This window comes from Cherax quadricarinatus, chromosome 25, assembly GCF_038502225.1.
Source record: "Cherax quadricarinatus isolate ZL_2023a chromosome 25, ASM3850222v1, whole genome shotgun sequence".
In the NCBI taxonomy this organism is placed as follows: domain Eukaryota; kingdom Metazoa; phylum Arthropoda; class Malacostraca; order Decapoda; family Parastacidae; genus Cherax; species Cherax quadricarinatus.
This window is the reverse complement of record NC_091316.1, coordinates 27344620-27370399: the sequence shown is the minus strand read 5'-3', so window position 1 is coordinate 27370399 and position 25780 is coordinate 27344620. Positions and strand designations below refer to the sequence as shown.

The 25780-nt window shown below is 42.5% G+C and overlaps 1 protein-coding gene across 1 annotated transcript in view; it reads right to left on the bottom strand.

Annotated features, from left to right (window-relative positions):
- LOC128689909 (uncharacterized) overlaps positions 1 to 25780 on the bottom strand; it is a 361331-nt gene that overhangs the window by 140569 nt on the left and 194982 nt on the right. Inside the window, exon 3 of the mRNA XM_070088675.1 lies at positions 22586 to 22764. Coding sequence (XP_069944776.1) covers positions 22586 to 22764 — 179 coding nt within the window. The remainder of the gene's footprint in view (positions 1 to 22585; positions 22765 to 25780) is intronic.

Sequence of the window (25780 nt, the reverse complement as noted above, 5' to 3'; positions counted from 1 at the left end):
ACACCCTGATGCCTGCTAAGTGTGCATGACAACACCCTGATGCCTGCTAAGTGTGCATGACAACACCCTGATGCCTGCTAAGTGTGCATGACAACACCCTGATGCCTGCTAAGTGTGCATGACAACACCCTGATGCCTGCTAAGTGTGCATGACAACACCCTGATGCCTGCTAAGTGTGCAAGACAACACCCTGATGCCTGCTAAGTGTGCATGACAACACCCTGATGCCTGCTAAGTGTGCATGACAACACCCTGATGCCTGCTAAGTGTGCATGACAACACCCTGATGCCTGCTAAGTGTGCATGACAACACCCTGATGCCTGCTAAGTGTGCATGACAACACCCTGATGCCTGCTAAGTGTGCATGACAACACCCTGATGCCTGCTAAGTGTGCATGACAACACCCTGATGCCTGCTAAGTGTGCATGACAACACCCTGATGCCTGCTAAGTGTGCATGACAACACCCTAATGCCTGCTACGTGTGCATGACAACACCCTGATGCCTGCTAAGTGTGCATGACAACACCCTGATGCCTGCTAAGTGTGCATGACAACACCCTGATGCCTGCTAAGTGTGCATGACAACACCCTGATGCCTGCTAAGTGTGCATGACAACACCCTGATGCCTGCTAAGTGTGCATGACAACACCCTGATGCCTGCTAAGTGTGCATGACAACACCCTGATGCCTGCTAAGTGTGCATGACAACACCCTGATGCCTGCTAAGTGTGCATGACAACACCCTGATGCCTGCTAAGTGTGCATGACAACACCCTGATGCCTGCTAAGTGTGCATGACAACACCCTGATGCCTGCTAAGTGTGCATGACAACACCCTGATGCCTGCTAAGTGTGCATGACAACACCCTGATGCCTGCTAAGTGTGCATGACAACACCCTGATGCCTGCTAAGTGTGCATGACAACACCCTGATGCCTGCTAAGTGTGCATGACAACACCCTGATGCCTGCTAAGTGTGCATGACAACACCCTGATGCCTGCTAAGTGTGCATGACAACACCCTGATGCCTGCTAAGTGTGCATGACAACACCCTGATGCCTGCTAAGTGTGCATGACAACACCCTGATGCCTGCTAAGTGTGCATGACAACACCCTGATGCCTGCTAAGTGTGCATGACAACACCCTGATGCCTGCTAAGTGTGCATGACAACACCCTGATGCCTGCTAAGTGTGCATGACAACACCCTGATGCCTGCTAAGTGTGCATGACAACACCCTGATGCCTGCTAAGTGTGCATGACAACACCCTGATGCCTGCTAAGTGTGCATGACAACACCCTGATGCCTGCTAAGTGTGCATGACAACACCCTGATGCCTGCTAAGTGTGCATGACAACACCCTGATGCCTGCTAAGTGTGCATGACAACACCCTGATGCCTGCTAAGTGTGCATGACAACACCCTGATGCCTGCTAAGTGTGCATGACAACACCCTGATGCCTGCTAAGTGTGCATGACAACACCCTGATGCCTGCTAAGTGTGCATGACAACACCCTGATGCCTGCTAAGTGTGCATGACAACACCCTGATGCCTGCTAAGTGTGCATGACAACACCCTGATGCCTGCTAAGTGTGCATGACAACACCCTGATGCCTGCTAAGTGTGCATGACAACACCCTGATGCCTGCTAAGTGTGCATGACAACACCCTGATGCCTGCTAAGTGTGCATGACAACACCCTGATGCCTGCTAAGTGTGCATGACAACACCCTGATGCCTGCTAAGTGTGCATGACAACACCCTGATGCCTGCTAAGTGTGCAAGACAACACCCTGATGCCTGCTAAGTGTGCATGACAACACCCTGATGCCTGCTAAGTGTGCATGACAACACCCTGATGCCTGCTAAGTGTGCATGACAACACCCTGATGCCTGCTAAGTGTGCATGACAACACCCTGATGCCTGCTAAGTGTGCATGACAACACCCTGATGCCTGCTAAGTGTGCATGACAACACCCTGATGCCTGCTAAGTGTGCATGACAACACCCTGATGCCTGCTAAGTGTGCATGACAACACCCTGATGCCTGCTAAGTGTGCATGACAACACCCTGATGCCTGCTAAGTGTGCATGACAACACCCTGATGCCTGCTAAGTGTGCATGACAACACCCTGATGCCTGCTAAGTGTGCATGACAACACCCTGATGCCTGCTAAGTGTGCATGACAACACCCTGATGCCTGCTAAGTGTGCATGACAACACCCTGATGCCTGCTAAGTGTGCATGACAACACCCTGATGCCTGCTAAGTGTGCATGACAACACCCTGATGCCTGCTAAGTGTGCATGACAACACCCTGATGCCTGCTAAGTGTGCATGACAACACCCTGATGCCTGCTAAGTGTGCATGACAACACCCTGATGCCTGCTAAGTGTGCATGACAACACCCTGATGCCTGCTAAGTGTGCATGACAACACCCTGATGCCTGCTAAGTGTGCATGACAACACCCTGATGCCTGCTAAGTGTGCATGACAACACCCTGATGCCTGCTAAGTGTGCATGACAACACCCTGATGCCTGCTAAGTGTGCATGACAACACCCTGATGCCTGCTAAGTGTGCATGACAACACCCTGATGCCTGCTAAGTGTGCATGACAACACCCTGATGCCTGCTAAGTGTGCATGACAACACCCTGATGCCTGCTAAGTGTGCATGACAACACCCTGATGCCTGCTAAGTGTGCATGACAACACCCTGATGCCTGCTAAGTGTGCATGACAACACCCTGATGCCTGCTAAGTGTGCATGACAACACCCTGATGCCTGCTAAGTGTGCATGACAACACCCTGATGCCTGCTAAGTGTGCATGACAACACCCTGATGCCTGCTAAGTGTGCATGACAACACCCTGATGCCTGCTAAGTGTGCATGACAACACCCTGATGCCTGCTAAGTGTGCATGACAACACCCTGATGCCTGCTAAGTGTGCATGACAACACCCTGATGCCTGCTAAGTGTGCATGACAACACCCTGATGCCTGCTAAGTGTGCATGACAACACCCTGATGCCTGCTAAGTGTGCATGACAACACCCTGATGCCTGCTAAGTGTGCATGACAACACCCTGATGCCTGCTAAGTGTGCATGACAACACCCTGATGCCTGCTAAGTGTGCATGACAACACCCTGATGCCTGCTAAGTGTGCATGACAACACCCTGATGCCTGCTAAGTGTGCATGACAACACCCTGATGCCTGCTAAGTGTGCATGACAACACCCTGATGCCTGCTAAGTGTGCATGACAACACCCTGATGCCTGCTAAGTGTGCATGACAACACCCTGATGCCTGCTAAGTGTGCATGACAACACCCTGATGCCTGCTAAGTGTGCATGACAACACCCTGATGCCTGCTAAGTGTGCATGACAACACCCTGATGCCTGCTAAGTGTGCATGACAACACCCTGATGCCTGCTAAGTGTGCATGACAACACCCTGATGCCTGCTAAGTGTGCATGACAACACCCTGATGCCTGCTAAGTGTGCATGACAACACCCTGATGCCTGCTAAGTGTGCATGACAACACCCTGATGCCTGCTAAGTGTGCATGACAACACCCTGATGCCTGCTAAGTGTGCATGACAACACCCTGATGCCTGCTAAGTGTGCATGACAACACCCTGATGCCTGCTAAGTGTGCATGACAACACCCTGATGCCTGCTAAGTGTGCATGACAACACCCTGATGCCTGCTAAGTGTGCATGACAACACCCTGATGCCTGCTAAGTGTGCATGACAACACCCTGATGCCTGCTAAGTGTGCATGACAACACCCTGATGCCTGCTAAGTGTGCATGACAACACCCTGATGCCTGCTAAGTGTGCATGACAACACCCTGATGCCTGCTAAGTGTGCATGACAACACCCTGATGCCTGCTAAGTGTGCATGACAACACCCTGATGCCTGCTAAGTGTGCATGACAACACCCTGATGCCTGCTAAGTGTGCATGACAACACCCTGATGCCTGCTAAGTGTGCATGACAACACCCTGATGCCTGCTAAGTGTGCATGACAACACCCTGATGCCTGCTAAGTGTGCATGACAACACCCTGATGCCTGCTAAGTGTGCATGACAACACCCTGATGCCTGCTAAGTGTGCATGACAACACCCTGATGCCTGCTAAGTGTGCATGACAACACCCTGATGCCTGCTAAGTGTGCATGACAACACCCTGATGCCTGCTAAGTGTGCATGACAACACCCTGATGCCTGCTAAGTGTGCATGACAACACCCTGATGCCTGCTAAGTGTGCATGACAACACCCTGACAACACCCTGATGCCTGCTAAGTGTGCATGACAACACAACCTGACAACACCCTGATGCCTGCTAAGTGTGCATGACAACACCCTGATGCCTGCTAAGTGTGCATGACAACACCCTGATGCCTGCTAAGTGTGCATGACAACACCCTGATGCCTGCTAAGTGTGCATGACAACACCCTGATGCCTGCTAAGTGTGCATGACAACACCCTGATGCCTGCTAAGTGTGCATGACAACACCCTGATGCCTGCTAAGTGTGCATGACAACACCCTGATGCCTGCTAAGTGTGCATGACAACACCCTGATGCCTGCTAAGTGTGCATGACAACACCCTGATGCCTGCTAAGTGTGCAAGACAACACCCTGATGCCTGCTAAGTGTGCAAGACAACACCCTGATGCCTGCTAAGTGTGCATGACAACACCCTGATGCCTGCTAAGTGTGCATGACAACACCCTGATGCCTGCTAAGTGTGCATAACAACACCCTGATGCCTGCTAAGTGTCCAATTTAGGAAAAACACACACAACTTTGTGTTTGTGGAACAGAATGAAGAACTGATCAATGATCTACTTAGTACACCTCATGGGGGTATTAAGCTGCTTTAAGCTGCTCCGACCTCCATCAGACACTCACCATTTTAAAAAGTGGGGCAGTATCATAATCTTTGGATACCCTCTCTGCATGGACCCATCCCATCTGACTCTAAGTGAGCATATCATCAAGCCTAAAAGACTTAAAGGACGATCCCAAATTATTGCCAGTTGGGTAGGTCCTGTGCCCCTCCCCCGAAATATCTGGGTGCATGGTTTATGTTTCCTAAACATGGAAGTGTACCTACCCCCTAAACGTAGGTGTTACAAATGCCAGCACTATGGCCATGTTGCAGTAGACTGTGGAATACTACATTCTTGGTGTGGTAAGTGTGCTGGGAAACATTCCACTAGAGAATGCACAGTAGGCCTTGACAGCCAAAAATTTAAGTGTATTAACTGTAAAGAAGTTGGGGTTACATTTTCCCATAAGGACTGCAGTCAGAACCCAAACAACCTTCGATGTAAACCTGATAACAGTCCTTTAATGGTAACCCAGGATGAGGCCATCCAGTCTACAAAAGCCAGATCTGAGACCGAACCTCTGCAAAGTGTGGAAGAGCCCAACCTCCCTGCAAAGGATGCTGGTGATACCAGAATGCCTGGTGGCTAAAGCTCCCGCTTCACACACGGAGGGCCCGGGTTCGATTCCCGGCGGGTGGAAACATTTCGACACGTTTCCTTACACCTGTTGTCCTGTTCACCTAGCAGCAAATAGGTACCTGGGTGTTAGTCGACTGGTGTGGGTCGCATCCTGGGGGACAAGATTAAGGACCCCAATGGAAATAAGTTAGACAGTCCTCGATGACGCACTGACTTTCTTGGGTTATCCTGGGTGGCTAACCCCCCGGGGTTAAAAATCCGAACGAAATCTTATCTTATCTTCACTCACACCAGTTGTGGAGGAGCTAGCCATCCCTGCTAGCACATATGGAACTACTGATCTGCCACCACCTATACATACGCCTATACCTGAATATGGGGATAAGCATGTCATTTTTCCCAATACACTCATCTACAACAGTCAGACGAACACCACACTTGTAACATCCCTGGAAGCTGGAGATGAGTCATGCACAGGACCTACCTACAATGAATGATGAGACAATCTTGTCACAGGCACCATCAGAGAATACTAATGTAACCATGGTATCTGTTAAGGTGATAGGTGTTACAGAAAGAACTACTTCAGAAGTGCCATCCACTGGAGAGGCACTGGATTCGCCTGACCTTCCTCAAATTATAACAAACTTGAAGGAAAAAATTGAGCAGCTTGAACAGATGCTGACGAGTTTAATGAATATATGTAGTCAGGATGATGCTCTTGAGTACGTTGATCAAGTTAAAAATGGAGCAATCTCCGTTCAATTTCGAGAAATTTGTAAGAAAGAAGCCCATGACTCATGGCTTCAAGACTTGCCTTGGAACTGGCTGCCAAGATGCCGAAAAATGCTTAAAGTAAAAGGTTTTGAAGATAAAGACTTAAAATCTATGCTATTTGCTCTTAAGTGTCTGCATACTGTAGGGAAAGTCTTCCCATCTAATGAGCAAGAGATTGTAATAACTCACTACAATGGATACAGTACAAATCTTTTCATGGAACATTGCTTCCATCAGAAAGCGGTTGCCTGACTTGCATCATATTAGTGCAACCAAGAATATTGTTGTCATCTGTTTGCAGGAATGTAGACTGAAAGATGGAGCACATCCACCAAAGTTGCCTGGATATGCAGCTTATAACTTAAGGTCAACCAACTGTTGTGTAATGTATGTCAGAAAGAACTTGCCACATTCACTCCTTGCCATGCAGAGTCGAGTAAACATGCAGTATCATGGTGTCAAAGTATATGCAGGCGATTTTTCCCTAAACATTTTTAGTCTCTGTGCCCCAGCGAACCAGCTTCGACCTGATGCCTTACCAGATCGCATCAATAGTGAACCTACCCTCATTCTTGGAGACTTAATGCCAGACATAAGAATATTGGTGGGTATATGTTATGTTGTTGCCCCTTATACTTTGACAGTAAGGTTCTCACTACATGTTCTAGTGTGGGGTAGCTTTTTACATAAGGGCCTTATCAGTCTAGGGTAATACTTACATTCATGATTGATCATCCTCAGTGTCTCTGAAATCCTTTCACCAGCCCTCTTCACAGGTTATTTAAACTACTATAAAAATAGAACTTTATTCTAGATAGATATATATATATATATACAGAATATACAGTATACAAAACATAAGTCTACACACTCACTAGCAGCTTTCCTAGGAACAGCCCACATGGTGCATATCAACAATTTGCCCTTCTTTCTTCTTGACTTATCTCTGGACTAACCAGTGTTTTGACACACTTTAGTCACACTGGGTATGGTGGCCACAACTTAAGGTACAAAACTCACCTCTGGGGCACACATAATGCCCAAAAAATGAAAAGAAGGACCCAGAGGTCCTACCAGCTTGAAGCCAACAAGGAGTCTGAGGAAGAGGGAGGGGCCTAGCTAAGCTCCTCCCACACCAACCAAAACAAAAAAGATTGTTGCCAAGCACAATTCTGTAGTTACCACAACTCTACCACACCTCATTTTACTTTTACAAAAAGAAATACAACTTTATAAACTACTTATTTAAATTGTGTGTTTGTGTGTCTATAGTATAACCTATTATATTGAGAAAAACAGGTTTGACTCAGCTGCCTTACAGCCATAAGGGTGATCTGCCCTTCTGACATTTAAGCAGTCGTGCCCCCATTTGTTCAATATAATTAGGTATTCCATAGTAACTGTACTAAACTAGTGAAATTGCTAAATGAGCATGATAATGTTCGAATTGTGGGCACTACTGAGCCTACCCACATATATGGTGGCATACTAGATCTGTGCCTTGGATTTAATGCATCATATACGATGCATGCCTCGGTCATAGTTGATGATCTTCTATCTGATCACTTCCCTAGACTCACAACTGTCATTCTTGATCACATCGCCAGTAATCAAGGATCTAAATACAGAAGGAGGAAACTTATTCTCAACCCAGAGCACAGAGACAACTTTATTAACCACTTGGATCAATGGTATAAGAATTGCGAGGCCATTGGCACACAACAGTTCAATGATGATTTAGTTGCCACTATTGAGACTGTCCTCACAGATCAAGTGGGCAGGAAAAGCAAACATAGACCGTCCATTATAACTGACAATAAAAAACCAATGTAAATACTATAATTATCCACAGCTACGCAATCTAACACATGCAGCTAGGAGGATTGGTAAAGCATACCGTGAATGTTGAACCCCAGACCTGCTCAGAACGTTCCAAGATGCACTAACAAATGCAAAGAATATAAAGCAAGAACTTAGGCAACAGGAATGGGAGCAATTTGTTAGTGGATTAAATAGGTCCACCCCTTTAAGTTTGGCTTGGAAAGGTATAAATAAAATAACCAGGAAAAAGACTGGCAATGTTGCTCATCCCTTTCGTCTCGGAAAAGCAAATGACCTTATAAATGACTGGTCCAAAATATCCAGGCATGAAAACCTTCCATCTCATATTAAAACAAATTTAGAGAGTGCTTCTGAAAAAATATTGAAACTGATTGATTTTATGAGCCAAAATATTGATGAGAGTAACTGCCTCTTCACCGAGTATGAATTAGATAATGCATTAACTAAAGGTCGATCAACTGCTCCTGGAGAGGATGGTATAACCTATGATATTCTCAGAACTTTAAGGCACGTGCCTGATAACCCTTTGTTGGCACTATATAATACCAGTTACATTGAGGGAGTTCTTCCTACTTCTTGGACCAATAGTCTCATTGTACCTATCCCTAAGCCCCAACAGCCTGATACATTTAGACCGATCTCCTTAACTAGTTGTCTTTGTAAAACTTTTGAAAGAATGATGCTTAACAGACTGTACTACAGAATCAGACACCAACTTTCCCCCTACCTCTATGGGTTCATGAAAGGTAAAAGTGTGCAGAACTGTATTTCCACCTTTCTCACTGCACACACCTCTACTAGTTTTACCACTTTTCTTGATCTAAAATCTGCATTTGATATCGCGAACAGAACCATTATACTACATGAACTAGCCAAAATAAATATTGGTGGTAGCTTACTCTGCTGGATAATAAGATACCTGTCAAATAGAGTATCCTCTGTCCTCTACCAAGGCTTTAGAAGTGATTCTAAAGAAATGTCTTTAGGTACACCGCAGGGAGGAGTTCTCAGTTCCATGCTATTTAATATTCTGATTAATGCTCTCCTAAATGCTCTACCTGCCTCACCTAAACATATAGCTATAAGCTATGCTGATGACATCATGATCCACACAACAGGGCATAAGAAGATGAGTACCATTCTTAATGAAGTTCAAGCAATTTGTAATCGACTAGACCTCATAATATCTTCCTCTAAAACAAAGATATTAACAAGCAAACGACATCCCCCATCCATCTATTTGCAGGGTGAAAACATTAGCTACGTTAAAACCTACAGATATCTTGGTGTAGATGTACCCTTTAACAAATCCACTATACCACAACTCAATAAGAAATGCAAAGATAGGCTAAATGCTCTCAAAGTTGTTACTGGCTACAACCCCAACTATGGTGCTAATGTGAGAGTCGTGAGAATGATGTACATAGCCTGTGTTACGTCCTTAATTGATTATGCTGCTCCCATATTGATATTAGCTAGAGAGAGTTCTCTCCATCCCTTGGAGTTAATGCAAAATGAAGCTCTCAGAATTATTCTTGGTTGTCCCAAATCTACAAAGCTTCTTAATATGAGGAAGGAGCTTGGTATTTCTAGTATCAGTGATAGGATTGTTGAGATTAACACGACTCGGTATTAAAATGTTAAGAAATTAACCAGACATTGTCACAATGAATCTTACCAAATGTCTAGAAGTAAATATACACAGATCTAAATGGATTGTGAAAACGTGCAATTGCACGAACTGTATCACTGTAGACAACAAGAGCATTTCACGCCTCAATGAAAGATGTGTTCATTTAATATCACATACTTGCAAGTGCCTCCCAAGAAGATCATTGCTAGTAATCCCTTCCTTAAATCAATTGTTAAAGCAACTGTTCCAGAAGAAATTTCTCTCCTAGCTGGTAGTAATAAGTTATCGCAAGTAATATACACTGATGGATATAAACAGGAGTCTTCTGGCAGGGCTGCATCTGCTCTTGTTGCCACCTCTCTAGTTAATAACGATAATAAACTTGTTAAACTAGGCACAAGAATTAACAACTGGGCGTCTACATTGCAAACTGTACTGTTTGCAATCCTATTGGCACTGAGCTTGACTCTATCATCATTACTGATTCTATGTCATCATTGAAGGCTCTTGACTCACATAATGACTCCAACAACATGCTCATTGGGGAAGCCAGGTATAGATACTCAAAAATCAGGGACAAAGAAATTCATGTAAAATTGTTATGGATCCCATCACACATTGGATTACTCCTTCATGATAAAGTTGATATGTTAGCCAAGAAGAGTACCCAGAAGGAGAATGTAAAATATAACTTTGGAATATCTGTGTCTAGCATTAGTAATAATATTAGGAGAGAAGTAAATAATGAAAATGATTGTTATAGGAATGCAGTTAGAAGTCTGAGTAGATCTATAACCCACTATGATAACATGAACGTAGATAAGTATGTTTATGGAGCAACTTGCAATGTGAACAGACTGACTGATGTTGTAGTGGCCAGACTTCTTCTTCTTCTTCTTATGACCAGCGCTTTGGTAAGATGGGTAAGGAAGAAGGATGGGTAAGGATAGAAATATTGGAAAAGGGTGGGAGGGGGGAGAGAAGTAGCATATAAAAGGTAAGTGGCCCAACCACTTTGGTATAATTTAAAAAGTGTATGTGGAATAATAAAATATTCTTGAAGGGGTATAATACTAACCCATCAGAGTCACATAGAATTAACAAATATATAAGTACATGACTCTTAACTGTTAGTAAATATACAAGTTGCATTTTTTTTTTCGATTGCACAACGGATATTTAAACGACAATGAAGGCAATATTTTTTTGGCCAGTTTATAAAGGATTACTTGACACAATAGCTTCTTACAAGGTGGTGTCCCGCCATAGTAAATGTAGCATAATTTTAGCAAGATGTCTCCCTAATTGGGGGCGATGATTTTCTTAGTAAACATAGAAGGGTCCTGGTGTTACCCAATCATCTTCATCTGCAGGGAGGTTGCTCAAGATCATTAGTCGATGGTAATCGTCTTTATGGATAAAACGACGGACCCTCTGTGGGAGAGTCATTCTTTGAGTCTGTGAGGAGTATTGATGATATAATCCGTGGTATTTTCAACTTGCAGAGGATATTCTCTATCTGGCATGTAGAGTTCTTGCATTGCATAGAGTTGTTTTTTCTTCAGGGTGTCAAGGCGTACATTTAAGGCAGTAATATCTTGTTGTACGTGTAAATCTGCCATTTTAACTCTGTCTCTCCTACTGGTACCCGTAAAAAAGCGGAGAGCTCTATTCTAGACCAATTGTAACCGTAGCATGTTGGTCTTTGTTGTTAATGACATTGGGACACATGGGTATTCGAGTATAGGTCTTATTATCATTTTATACAGATGTTTTTTGACATGTGGAGGGGCTTGATTAAATTTAAAGAGACTGTTAAGACCAGCTTTGGCTATGTTAATCTTTTTAGTTACATGAGATGTTGAGTGGAGCAGCCTGTCTATTTCATATCCCAAGATCTTGTTAGGGTTTCTAATGGCTACAGGTGTACCTCTGATGGAGATACCCCCTTTATCTTCGATGGTTGATACAAAACATCCTATCGTGCTAACCAGGACTTTGTCAGGGTTAGTCGTAATTCTCCATTTCTTTCCCAATTAGATGTTCGACGAAGTTCAATATTCACTTTTTCTATGTCTTTCTCATACTTGTATTTTCCTGTTACCAGAGTTGATGAGACGACATGGATAACATCATCTGCAAACTGTGTTATACTTGTATCATTAAACTCTGGTTGAGGAAGGTCATTCACATAAATGTTGAAGAGAATTGGACTAAAACAAGAACCTTGTGGGACACCAGCTGTTGGTATAAAGGGCTCTGTCGACTTGCCATGAAAGGTGGGAATGATTTTTCTTTGAGTTAAGAAGTTATATATTAATCTGAGAAAGGTCCAGTTAAGGTCTGGTAGGTCAATAAGTTTGTATATAAGACCATCATGCCATAAGCTATCAAAAGCTTTATGAACATCTCTGGTGGCAATTAGGGCAAGATTGCCCTGATGTTTTAGACTTGCTACAGTATCGAAAATAATATTTATTGCATGATGGGTACCTCTATGTGTTCTAAAGCCAGATTGTTTTTCAGTAGAAAGGTGATTAAACTCCATATAGTAGTTCAGTCTGTTGGAAATGATCTTCTCAAGAACTTTTCCAGTGACTTCAAGTAAAGATATAGGTCTATAGTTCCCTGGTTGGTGGATGTCTTTATTGGGCTTACCAAGAAAGATCCTCCTAGCAGTCTTAAAAACAACTGGAAAATGTCCTGAGGCCAAGATGGTATTAAAGATATTAACCAAAGACTGTTCACAATTTCTGGGTAGGAACTTTATTTGTTTCATTGTTATTCCAGAGAGACTAGGGGCTCTATTTCGCATTCTCCCAATAACCTGACTCATCTCGAGTAATGTAATAGGTCTAGTAAGCGGGTGGGTCTCTTCAAGAGTTGATGTATCGATGGAAGGTAGTGGTTGTAGATCATCTAAGTTCTCATCTTTCCATTCATTTACCAACTGATAGTGATTGTTAAATCGACGACTGCTATTGTGGGAGAGAGTTTTCTCCCATACATCACCCATCAAATTAGCCTGGTCCTGTGAATCATCAAGTTTAATCTCAACATCTTCATCATCCCCATCAGTGAAGGTATGAATTAGGTAGTTAGGAGCCTTGTGCTTTGCAACTAAAAGTTGTCAGATCTTACTCCAAAATTTTGCTGGCTCACGTTTATACTGATTAGCTTGGAGAACTAGCAGTTTCCATAAGTCACGTTTGTGATGACTAATCATGTTAATTAATTCTTGCCTTAATCTGTGCAATGTAGCTACTGGTGGTTGTCGCGTTTGAAGATGCCTTCGACATTCTGTTTGATAATTTCTCAAAGCGTCTCTAATTTCCCTCGTAGGTTTATATTGTTGGTAGATCTTTGTGGAAGCTAATTGACAGGTTGCATTAGTAGCATCAATTATTCGATTGTAAAGGGACCTGATTGCGTCGTCAATTGCAGTGGAAGGTAGATTTTCCAACGACACAATTTCATCGTCACCCAGAAATGCCCTGAAGGGGTCAAATCCTAGGGTGTTGAGACTGGGTTTAGGAGGTACAGGTATTCTAAATAGAGAAGTTTGTAGTTGTATTAAAACATGGATATGGTCAGATCCTACGTTTCCACCAGGAGAGATACGACAATGAAAGAGGTCACAGCCTCTGTTTGTCTGGACTATATCTGGTGTCCCTGGATGAGGACCAATATACGATTTAAAGAATGGGCCTTGAAATGACAAGTTTCTGGCTGTCATGATATTGAATAGTTGTTTTCCTTTCAAGTCACCCAGTGGATTACCAGCTCCAGAGTTAAAGAGGGCAGGGTGATGAGCATTAAAATATCCAGCTAGAATTGTTGGAATATTCCTGCTTAATATCCTATGTAGAGGAATTGACTCTATATATTGTTGTCTCGGGGGAAAATATCCAGTTCCTGTCACTAGTTGGCCATGAGGCGTCGTCATTTCTATTGCAAGAATGTTATCTTCATCAGCATGAATATTTTTAAATGCATGGCTGCGCCACTAAAGGGTCCTCTCGATTTCTCCACAGTAGAGTAACCACGTAATTTAATATGTTGATCAACTCTCGCAGCTGTCTCATTCAAGAGTATAACATCAGGATTGTAATTATGTAGTTCAGCTTCAAGGAAGTAACGGTTATTAAAGAAATGTTGAACATTAAGTTGGAAAATTGTAATCCCCATTATTTCTTGCACTTCGCACGTGTACTGCGGTCTGAACGTCTGCAAGTAATGTCATGTTTGGTATCCACACTATCCCTGCTGGACTCGTCGAGGGGAGGAGGGAAGTTCTGAGTAGTTGCTTGTGTATTAAAAATGTCACCATCCTCACTAGAAGTGGTAATATTAACAGAATCTTTAGAGTCATTAGAGTCATCATCATAAAACTGAGGTGTGATAGTCCCAGTTTCAGGAAGCAGAGGCTCGTGAGAGTTAATGGGAGACTGTGGAGGCTCAAAGGGAAAATTTGGTAGGTCAGGTGAATTATCCTGGGAAAGTTCCTGTTCAACAGGATCAGCTGCAATAGCGGAAGAGTAAGCACCAATCTCTGGGGCATCATTTGGGTCAGGTATTGACTCATCGGATTGAGGGGAGTTGACCATCTGGGTATGCGAGGTGAGTGATCCCTGGACAAGAGATGACTTAGGTTTATTTGTAGAAGTACTTCTTGTTATGAGAAGGCTGGGCCATAATAACCTTGACATTATCTGGGATAGTAATGGGAGTGATCCCATTAGCCATTAACAAATCACTTAAAAACTTAGAGCAGAGTTGAATGTTAACACTTGCTATGTCTTTGGCCATCATATACATTAGTTGCGCTCTCGTCATATCCCCGGCTGAGGATACCTGAGACATGGGAGATGAGACTGAACCTTGTTGTTGCGTTTGTGTATGTTGTAGGTGAGGGTTAGATTGAAGCACTCCAAGAGGGGCAGAATTCCAAACATTGGAACCAGTGGAAGAGACCTGAGGAGTCCCACTAGATCCAGGCAAAGCTGGGAAGGAAGTTTGGGACATTGTTGGAGGTGCCTCAGGAGTGTTCTTCTTAGAATTGGACAGTTTCTTAGCTTCTAGAAGTTTCTGCATTTCCTTTTTCCTCTCGGGACAGATAGCAGAAACAGCATGATGTTTACCATTGCAGAGGACACACTTGGGTTTAGTTTTGTTATTACAATTTTTAAAAGAATGTTGCCCAGAGCATATGCTGCAAATAAGTGCTTGGGTACTGCATTTGTTGGTGGTATGACCAAATGCGTAACATTTGTAACATTGTGTAACACTGACAAACCGCTCAAGAGAGATTTGGTCAGGTGTACATCTGGTGCCAAAACAACTGAAGCCATTTTGACACACTATTTTGGCTTCTTCAGGTGTCTCAAATATTAACTTTAATGTCTCCTGGTTGTTGCCAGGTTTAGAAAATTATATGCTTGAACAGCATGAAATTCTGAATTCTCTGCATTAAAGTCAGCAAGAAGTTCATTCACTGTGCTATCTCTCATGATGTTAGGTAAGACACATATGCAACAGTTAGGTATCTTTATTTTGAAACGTTTCGCCTACACAGTAGGCTTCTTCAGTCGAGTACAGAAAAGTTGATAGAAGCAGAAGATACTTGAAGACGATGTAATCAGTCCATCACCCTTAAAGTTTTGAGGTGGTCAGTCCCTCAGTCTGGAACAATGCTCTCCAGACTGAGGGACTGACCACCTCAAAACTTTAAGGGTGATGGACTGATTACATCGTCTTCAAGTATCTTCTGCTTCTATCAACTTTTCTGTACTCGACTGAAGAAGCCTACTGTGTAGGCGAAACGTTTCAAAATAAAGATACCTAACTGTTGCATATGTGTCTTACCTAACAACCTGTCGGTATTTTATACCATTTTAATGTTCTATCTCTCATGATGCTGTTAATTCTGGCAACAAACACAGTTCGCTGAGCTTGATAGCTTTCAGGTGCAATTGGGTGGTTACCAAAAATCTTCAGTTTGTCCAGGACGTTCTGCTTAAGTAGTTGAAGTAACTCTTCTTCAGAAGAGAGAAGTACTACCCCAGCGAGAGTTGTAAAAATATCCACTGGAGCAACAGTTGAATCTGAGCAAATGCATGCTAGAATTTTTTTTCTCGACTTTTGGTTGTCATCAACCCGTAATCTTACGCTTATCCGCGCCAAGATGTCCAGGAAGGTACATCTGGCACATAAGTTACTTCAACAAAAAGGGTCTTTCCTTAGTGTTAGTCTAACATCCTATTTCAGCTGGCTTATGAAGGTCAGCCCCTAAGATAGCCTAACCTCGAGTGGTGAGGGGGAAAGGGCCCAAGGCAAAGATCGGCCGGATTTTAAAAAACCACACGGGCTACCGGATGGTCAAAATGCCTTGTGTTAACTCGCCAAAGGCGAAGTTGCCGAAAAAGAAGATAGGAAAGTCAGAAGGATAGCAATGTAAGTAGTGTGTTAGTGTGTGGGCCAGTACTCACCTAATTGTGGTTGCAGGGGTCGAGATTCAGCTCCTGGCCCTGCCTCTTCACTGATCGCTACTAGGTCCTCTCTCTCCGCTTCCTGAGCTTTGTCATACCTCGTCTTAAAGCTATGTATGGTTCCTGCCTCCACTACATCACTTGCTAGGCTATTCCACTTCCTGACGACTGTGACTGAAGAAGTACTTCCTTACATCCCTGTGACTCGTCTGAGTCTTCAGCTTCCAATTGTGACCCCTTGTTTCTGTGTCCCCTCTCTGGAACATCCTGTCTCTGTCCACCTTGTCTATTCCGCGCAGTATTTTGAATGTCGTTATCATGTCTCCCCTAACCCTCCTGTCCTCTAGTGTCGTCAGGCCGATTTCCCTTAACCTTTCTTCGAAGGACATTCCCCTAAGCTCTGGAACTAACCTTGTCGCAAACCTTTGCACTTTCTCTAATTTCTTGACGTGCTTTATCAAGTGTGGGTTCCAAACAGGTGCTGCATACTCCAGTATGGACCTGACGTACACGGTGTGCAGTGTCTTGAACGATTCTTTACTAAGGTATCGGAACGCTAATCTCAGGTTTGCCAGGAGCCCATATGTTGCAGCAGTTATCTGGTTGATGTGTGCTTCCGGAGACGTGCTCGGTGTTATACTCACCCCAAGATCTTTCTCCATGAGCGAGGTTTGCAGTCTTTGGCCACCTAGCCTATACTCTGTCTGCGGTCTTCTTTGCCCTTCCCAGATCTTCATGACTTTGCATTTGGAGGGGTTAAATTCGATAAGCCACTTGCTGGACCAGGTGTCCAGCCTGTCCAGGTCTCTTTGAAGTCCTACCTGATCCTCATCTGATTTAATTCTCCTCATTAACTTTATATCATCTGCGAACATGGACACTTCTGAGTCTAACCTTTCCATCGTGTCATTCACCTCAGTGTAGATGTTTGGGTGAGGGGAGGATGAGGAAGGATGGGGGGATGGGGAAGAGAGGGGTGAACAAGCATGCAAGTCACCGCCTTATCCTCTTGATGGGATGGGGCTCGAAGTGAATGCAAGCAAGTTTCCTCTCAGCTCTGGTGAAGAACTACTCAGGATAACCCAAGAAAAATCTTGAGTAACAGTGTTCAGAGTTGCTCTGCTCGAGAATTACTCAGGATAACTGAAGAGCAGGAACGACGACGTCTTCTCTCCACGGCTGCTGGGCGGCTTCTCTCGTGTATCGTCCGTGTATATCTCGGTCTGGCCAGGCTTAGGTTTGGTTACAAGTACTTCTGGTAGTTTGGGAGGCACACAGATGATGATCAAACTAAATGTAAATTATGTGATCAGGCATATGGTCGCTGTCTTGAACACTATGTGCTTAATTGTCCACTTATTGAGGAATACAGAGACAGACAGTATAATAACCTATGTGACATGTCAAGATATCTTATTAATGAAAATAAGATACCAGATATACTAAGCAAATTTCCTAAATTTGCTTGTAACAGCTAAGTGAACTATAGATATGTACATATAAATCCATATGCATTCCTGTTAACCCTTTGGGGCCTAGTTCATAGGCCATTTGTGTATCCATATGCTCTTGCGCTACCGTCCACAGGATGGATATGGGGTGCACAATAAACTAGCCACTTCAGTGTCAAAATCTAAAAAATCACAACCCAATCTATAAATATACTGAACAACCACGGTGACATCACACATCCTTGTCTAAGGCCTACTTTTACTGGGAAATAAGCTCCCTCTCTCCTACATACTCTAACCTCGCTATCCTCGTAAAAACTCTTCACTGCTTTCAGTAACCTACCTCCTATACCATACACCTGCAACATCTGCCACATTGCCCCCCATCCACCCTGTCATATGCCTTTTCCAAATTCATAAATGCCACAAAAACCTTTTTATCCTTATCTAAATACTGTTCACCTATATGTTTCACTGTAAACACTTAGTCTACACACTCCCACCTTTCCTAAAGCCTCCTTGTTCATCTGCTATCCTACTCTCTGTTTTACTCTTAATTCTTTCAGTAACAACTCTACCATACACTTTACCATGTATACTCAACAGACTTATTCCCTTATAATTTTTGCACTCTCTTTTATCCCCTTTGCCTTTATACAAAGGAACTAAGCATTCTCTCTGCCCTCTTCCATACATTTATTAAATAATAGCACCAACCACTCCAAAACTACATCCCCTCCTGCTTTTAACATTTCTGTCTTTATCCCATCAATCCCAGCTGCCTTACCCCCTTTCATTGTACCCACTGCCTCACGAACAACTGGCTCTTCCTCACTCCTACAAGATGCTATTCCTCCTTGCCCTATACACGAAATCACAGCTTCCCTATCTTCATCAACATTTAACAATTCCTCAAAATATTTCCTCCATCTTCCCAATACCTCTAACTCTCCATTTAATATCTCTCCTCTCCTACTTTTTACTGTCAAATCCATTTGTTCCCTAGGCTTCCTCAACTTATTAATCTCACTCCAAAACTTTTTCTTATTTTCAACAAAATTTTTTAATAACATCTCACCCACTTTGTAAAAACCCTTCATATGCTAACTTTTTCTTCCCTACTACACTCTTTACAACATCATTCCACCAATCGCTCTTCTTCCCTCCTGCACCCACCTTCTTGTAACTATAAACTTCTGCTGAACACTCTAACAATACATTCTTAAACCTACCCCATACATCTTCGACCCCATTGCCTATACACTCACTAGCCCATCTATCCTCCAATAGTTGTTTATATCTTACCCTAACTGCCTCCTCTTTTAGTTTATACACCTTCACCTCTCTCTTACTTGCTACTTCTATTTTCCTTGTATCCCATCTATCTTTTACTCTCACTAGAAAGTGATCTGATGTATCTGTGGCCCCTCTATAAACATGTACATCCTGAAGTCTACTCAACAGTCTTTTATCTACCAATACATAATCCAACAAACTACTCTCATTACGCCCTACGTCAAATCTTGTATATTTATTTATCCTCTTTTTCTTAAAATACGTATCACTTATAACTAAACCCATTTCTATATAGAGTTCAATCAAAGGGCTCCATTATCATTTTCATCTGGCACCCCAAACTTACCTAGCACATCCTCTCTAAATGTTTCTCCTACTTTGGCATTTATGTCCCCTACCGCAAAGGTTCCTATACATTTGCTTAACATCTCCCAAAACCTCTCTCTCTCTCCTCTACACTCCTCTCTTCTCCAGGTGAATACACGCTTATTATGACCCACTTTTCACATCCGACCCTTATTTTAATCCACATTATCCTTGAAATTATTATTTTTTTTTATTATCACACCGGCCGATTCCCACCAAGGCAGGGTGGCCCGAAAAAGAAAAACTTTCACCATCATTCACTCCATCACTGTCTTGCCAGAAGGGTGCTTTACACTACAGTTTTTAAACTGCAACATTAACACCCCTCCTTCAGAGTGCAGGCACTGTACTTCCCATCTCCAGGACTCAAGTCCGGCCTGCCGGTTTCCCTGAATCCCTTCATAAATGTTACTTTGCTCACACTCCAACAGCACGTCAAGTATTAAAAACCATGGTATCCTTGAAATTAAGCATTTAAATTCCCGCTTCTCCTTCCATAACTGATCCTTCAGCATTATTACTACCCCTTACTTAACTCTAACTCTCTCAGCTACTCCTGGCTTAATTCCATTTATTTCTCCCCACTGAAACTCGCCTACCCACTTCAGCTTTGTGTCGCTTAGGGCCAGGACATCCAACTTCTTTTCATTCATAACATCAGCAATCATCTATTTCTTATCATCCGCACTACATCCACTCACATTCAAGCATCCCAGTTTAATAAAGTATTTCTTCTTCCAAGGTTCGTAGGTTCGAGTCTCCTTCAGCCAGAGATCAGTGTTTGTGTGTGTATATATATATATATATATATATATATATATATATATATATATATATATATATATATATATATATATATATATATATATATATATAATATATATAAACACTGATCTCTGGCTGAAGGAGACTCGATCCTACGAACTTCAGGACAAGGTATGCAGTGCTTTACCAATCTACCCACACTCAACAATACCTTGGCGTGTAGCGTACGCTACACGTTTGATCCAAGGCATCCAGCTTTCCGGGAGAAGGCTTACAGCTTTTCATCTCATCCCCTGCATGCATAAGCCTTACTAGAGATTTGAACAATGCAAGGAATTCGCGAGAGCATGCGAAATATAACATCAGCAATCATCTATTTCATATCATCCGCACTACATCCACTCACATTCAAGCATCCCAGTTTAATAAAGTTTTTCTTCTTCCAAGGTTCGTAGGTTCGAGTCTCCTTCAGCCAGAGATCAATGTTTGTGTATATTTCGCATGCTCTCGCGAATTCCTTGCATATATATATATATATATATATATATATATATATATATATATATATATATATATATATATATATATATATATATATATATATATATATATATATGTCGTGCCGAATAAGCAGAATTTGCGATCTTGGCTTAAATAGCAAAGCTCATCTTGCCATATAGGACAAGAGAAAATTTGTGTGTGCAATTATTTCGCCAAAATCATTCTGAACCTAACGAAAAAAATATATTTCACTGTGTTTTAGAAAGAACTTAATTTTAAATGAGTTCTTGCTAATTGACCAGTTTTACATATTCGGCACGACATATATATATATATATATATATATATATATATATATATATATATATATATATATATATATATATATGTGCATGCCTGTGTAGTGTAACCTAAGTGTAAGTAGAAGTAACAAGACATACCTGTTATCCAGCGAGTTTATGAGACAGAAAAAAGATACCAGTAATCCTACCATTATGTGAAACAGTTACAGGTTTCTGTTTCACAGTCACCTGGCAGGACGGTAGTACCTCCCTGGGTGGTTGCTGTCTACCAACCTACTACCTACTAAAACCTAACAAATAGGCAGGGCCTGATAAACTGTTAGCAAGTGTTTTAAAGGAATGTTAGACAGAACTTAGTGAACCTTTGGCTAGTCTTTTCAACTTATCTCTATGAAGTGACAGACGCAGTTTAACATAAAAAAATGCAAAGTTTTAAGTGTTGGAGAGGTAAATAACCATGATATTTATAAACTAAATAAAGTAGATCTTAATATTTCTAACTGAGAAAAGGATTTGAGAGTTCCGGATAGCAGTAATCTAAAGCCCAGACAACATTGCGTAAGTATTCGAAATAAAGCGAATAGAATTCTTGGCTTCATATTAAGAAGTATAACTAACAGGAGTCTGCAGGTTATTCTTCTACTCTATATAACGTTGATTAGGTCTCATTTAGATTATGGTTCACAGTTCTGGTCACCGTATTACAGAATGTATGTAAATGAGCATGAAAACGTACAAAGGAGGATGACAAAGATGATCCCATGTATCAGAAATGTTTTCTACGAGAACAAACTGAGGACACTGAATCTGCGCTCTTTAAAAAGGCGTAGAATTAGGGGGGATATGACTGAGGTGTATAAAAGGGAATCGGGAATAAATAAAAGGAATGCAAATAACGTGCTTAAAATATTTAACCAAGACAGGATTCGAAGCAATGGTTTCAAGTTAGAAAAACTACAGTATTGTATTCTGAGTATTGTTTCACCTGAATATTGCTTTATTTGAATATTGTATTAAGTACTGTAAATATTCTTATGTTATGTAAGTTTTGTAATGTCTTTGCTGTGTAGTTAAGTTGCAATATGCGAGCCACTATATTATAAGAGTACCTAACACAAGTTACGGTAAACAGATGACTCCCCGTAAACCAGTGGTTCAAACTGAGCAGTTTTGATAAAAACTGTATGAATTTAGCAATAATTTTGTATCATTAATAGAGCATATAAAGGTGTAGAAACTTGAGCTATCATTATTAATTAGATTAATAAGGAAACGCTAAACCTTTTGGGGATCATACAGATAATAGGGACGGGAATGACATCAATTTTGATCCAAAGAAACGGAAAGTAACTCCGGTTTCTTAGAAGAATATTCACCAGCATCAAGGTATCACCTTGTTAGATAAAAGAACATAAGTGCAGCTAATATGACATTTTATTGTGGCAACGTATCACTTTCCAGAAGCTTTGTGAAGCCGTTACAAACAGTACGAGGACAAAGAGGGTACATAAAATGTCGTAAAAGTTGTAGCTGTGTCCATTAACCATATATTTTGTGGGTACTTCTGCAATTATTACTTATAACACGTCTAGCAATAAGAGATGAAATCGGTACAGTACTGGATAACGCAGGTTGCAGAAGCAGGCACCCACCTGTGAACCAGCAAGTGTCGCTGCTGAAGTTGGGTCGTATAACCTGGTGCTTGTCCGGGAGTGACTCCATGATGATGGCCACCAGAGTGAGCAGCAGTGGACAACCCCATGAATAGATGGAGTAGTTCCTGTACCTCCGCCGGATCCACTCTGCACTCCCTGGCGTTGTGCGCATCATTCTGTGACAACACAAGGACCGTTTAAATTTTCAGATTATCTTTATTATTTTTAGCACTAGAAAGAACTAAAGAGTAAGGGCCATACAGCACCTAGGATACGGAAGATAATTAAATTTGATGAGAAGAAAGGGAATATAAAATATACAAGCAGTGGTCTCAGTGGCGTCGTGATAAAACAAATGTTAGGTAATGCAAATGAAATGTTAACTTTTTTGATGAGGCTGAAGTTTGAATATTAATAAATATTTGATGTAATGATTCATGTAGTATACAAAACTGGAAATATTATTATAAAAATTACTTAAACTAATTCAATGGATATCGTCATGGCGTTCCATCAAAATAACAACACTAGCAGTCAGGACTGCGGACTGCAGTACTGGACATTGTACAGGGAGAAGTTCTGCTGGAAACATACTGTGGCAGTCTTCAGGTTACTGTGTTCTTGCAGACTTTGTCGGGGCGCATTACGCTTTGCTTACTTGATGTGTTAAAACATACTGAGCTGCGCTCCGAGGAATCCAATCGGGGGAAAACCCAATCGGCCCCAGCACAGAACAAACCTTTGTATTTTGGCAGATCGCACCATAAGGCAATTTATAATTATAACGTTTGTTTTTAAAGATCTCCAGGAGGTAACCCCATCTAGTTAAGAGCCTTGTGGCCCAGGAAACTCACTTTGCCTTCCACTACCCCGCAGGAAAAAGTGAAATCCCTAACTGAAACTTGAACGATCTTCGACCTAGTTGTGTACAGAGTTATTCACATCATGCGAATGATTCAGTAAAGCATTCTTCCCTCAGTCCCTTCCTAATTAAGAAGTTTTGATAGCTAAACAGATTATAGATGATGGCAAGACACTAACAAGTGATGTGTTTGTAACAGTGAATGTTGCTTCTCACATCAAAGTACAACTAAAATGATGTGAAGGTCAAGTGGACAACGAATATGATATTGTTAATAAACTTGTGCAATATTTTTTTTATAAGTTTCCTAAATGTAGAGTATATAAATGTAAACAGATAATTTGTGTAAAATTATGATGCTGATTGGACCTTCTGGAAATTTCGAGGAGTGGAGTAATATGGGGGAGAGACGCTGACATTATGACGCTGTAGTACTGGTTGTACAACTGGTGGAGTAATATGGGGGAGAGACGCTGACAGTATGACGATGTAGTACTGGTTGTACAACTGGTGGAGTAATATGGGGGAGAGACGCTGACAGTATGACGATGTAGTACTGGTTGTACAACTGGTGGAGTAATATGGGGGAGAGACGCTGACAGTATGACAACTGAGTAATGTGTAGTACTGGTTGTACAACTGTACTGGTACTGTACAACTGGTGGAGTAATATGGGGGAGAGACGCTGACAGTATGACGATGTAGTACTGGTTGTACAACTGGTGGAGTAATATGGGGGAGAGACGCTGACAGTATGACGATGTAGTACTGGTTGTACAACTGGTGGAGTAATATGGGGGAGAGACGCTGACAGTATGACGATGTAGTACTGGTTGTACAACTGGTGGAGTAATATGGGGGAGAGACGCTGACAGTATGACGATGTAGTACTGGTTGTACAACTGGTGGAGTAATATGGGGGAGAGACGCTGACAGTATGACGATGTAGTACTGGTTGTACAACTGGTGGAGTAATATGGGGGAGAGACGCTGACAGTATGACGATGTAGTACTGGTTGTACAACTGGTGGAGTAATATGGGGGAGAGACGCTGACAGTATGACGATGTAGTACTGGTTGTACAACTGGTGGAGTAATATGGGGGAGAGACGCTGACAGTATGACTGGTTGTACAACTGTGGAGTACGCTGACAGTATGACGATGTAGTACTGGTTGTACAACTGGTGGAGTAATATGGGGGAGAGACGCTGACAGTATGACGATGTAGTACTGGTTGTACAACTGGTGGAGTAATATGGGGGAGAGACGCTGACAGTATGACGATGTAGTACTGGTTGTACAACTGGTGGAGTAATATGGGGGAGAGACGCTGACAGTATGACGATGTAGTACTGGTTGTACAACTGGTGGAGCAATATGGGGGAGAGACGCTGACAGTATGACGATGTAGTACTGGTTGTACAACTGGTGGAGTATGGGGGAGAGACGCTGAGAGTATGACGATGTAGTACTGGTTGTACAACTGGTGGAGTAATATGGGGGAGAGACGCTGACAGTATGACGATGTAGAACTGGTTATGTACAAGTATGACGATGGTGGTTGTAGTAGCAATATGGGGGAGAGACGCTGACAGTATGACGATGTAGTACTGGTTGTACAACTGGTGGAGTAATATGGGGGAGAGACGCTGACAGTATGACGATGTAGTACTGGTTGTACAACTGGTGGAGCAATATGGGGGAGAGACGCTGACAGTATGACGATGTAGTACTGGTTGTACAACTGGTGGAGTAATATGGGGGAGAGACGCTGACAGTATGACGATGTAGTACTGGTTGTACAACTGGTGGAGCAATATGGGGGAGAGACGCTGACAGTATGACGATGTAGTACTGGTTGTACAACTGGTGGAGTAATATGGGGGAGAGACGCTGACAGTATGACGATATGTAGTACTGGTTGTACAACTGGTGGAGTAATATGGGGGAGAGACGCTGACAGTATGACGATGTAGTACTGGTTGTACAACTGGTGGAGTAATATGGGGGAGAGACGCTGACAGTATGACGATGTAGTACTGGTTGTACAACTGGTGGAGTAATATGGGGGAGAGACGCTGACAGTATGACGATGTAGTACTGGTTGTACAACTGGTGGAGTAATATGGGGGAGAGACGCTGACAGTATGACGATGTAGTACTGGTTGTACAACTGGTGGAGTAATATGGGGGAGAGACGCTGACAGTATGACGATGTAGTACTGGTTGTACAACTGGTGGAGCAATATGGGGGAGAGACGCTGACAGTATGACGATGTAGTACTGGTTGTACAACTGGTGGAGCAATATGGGGGAGAGACGCTGACAG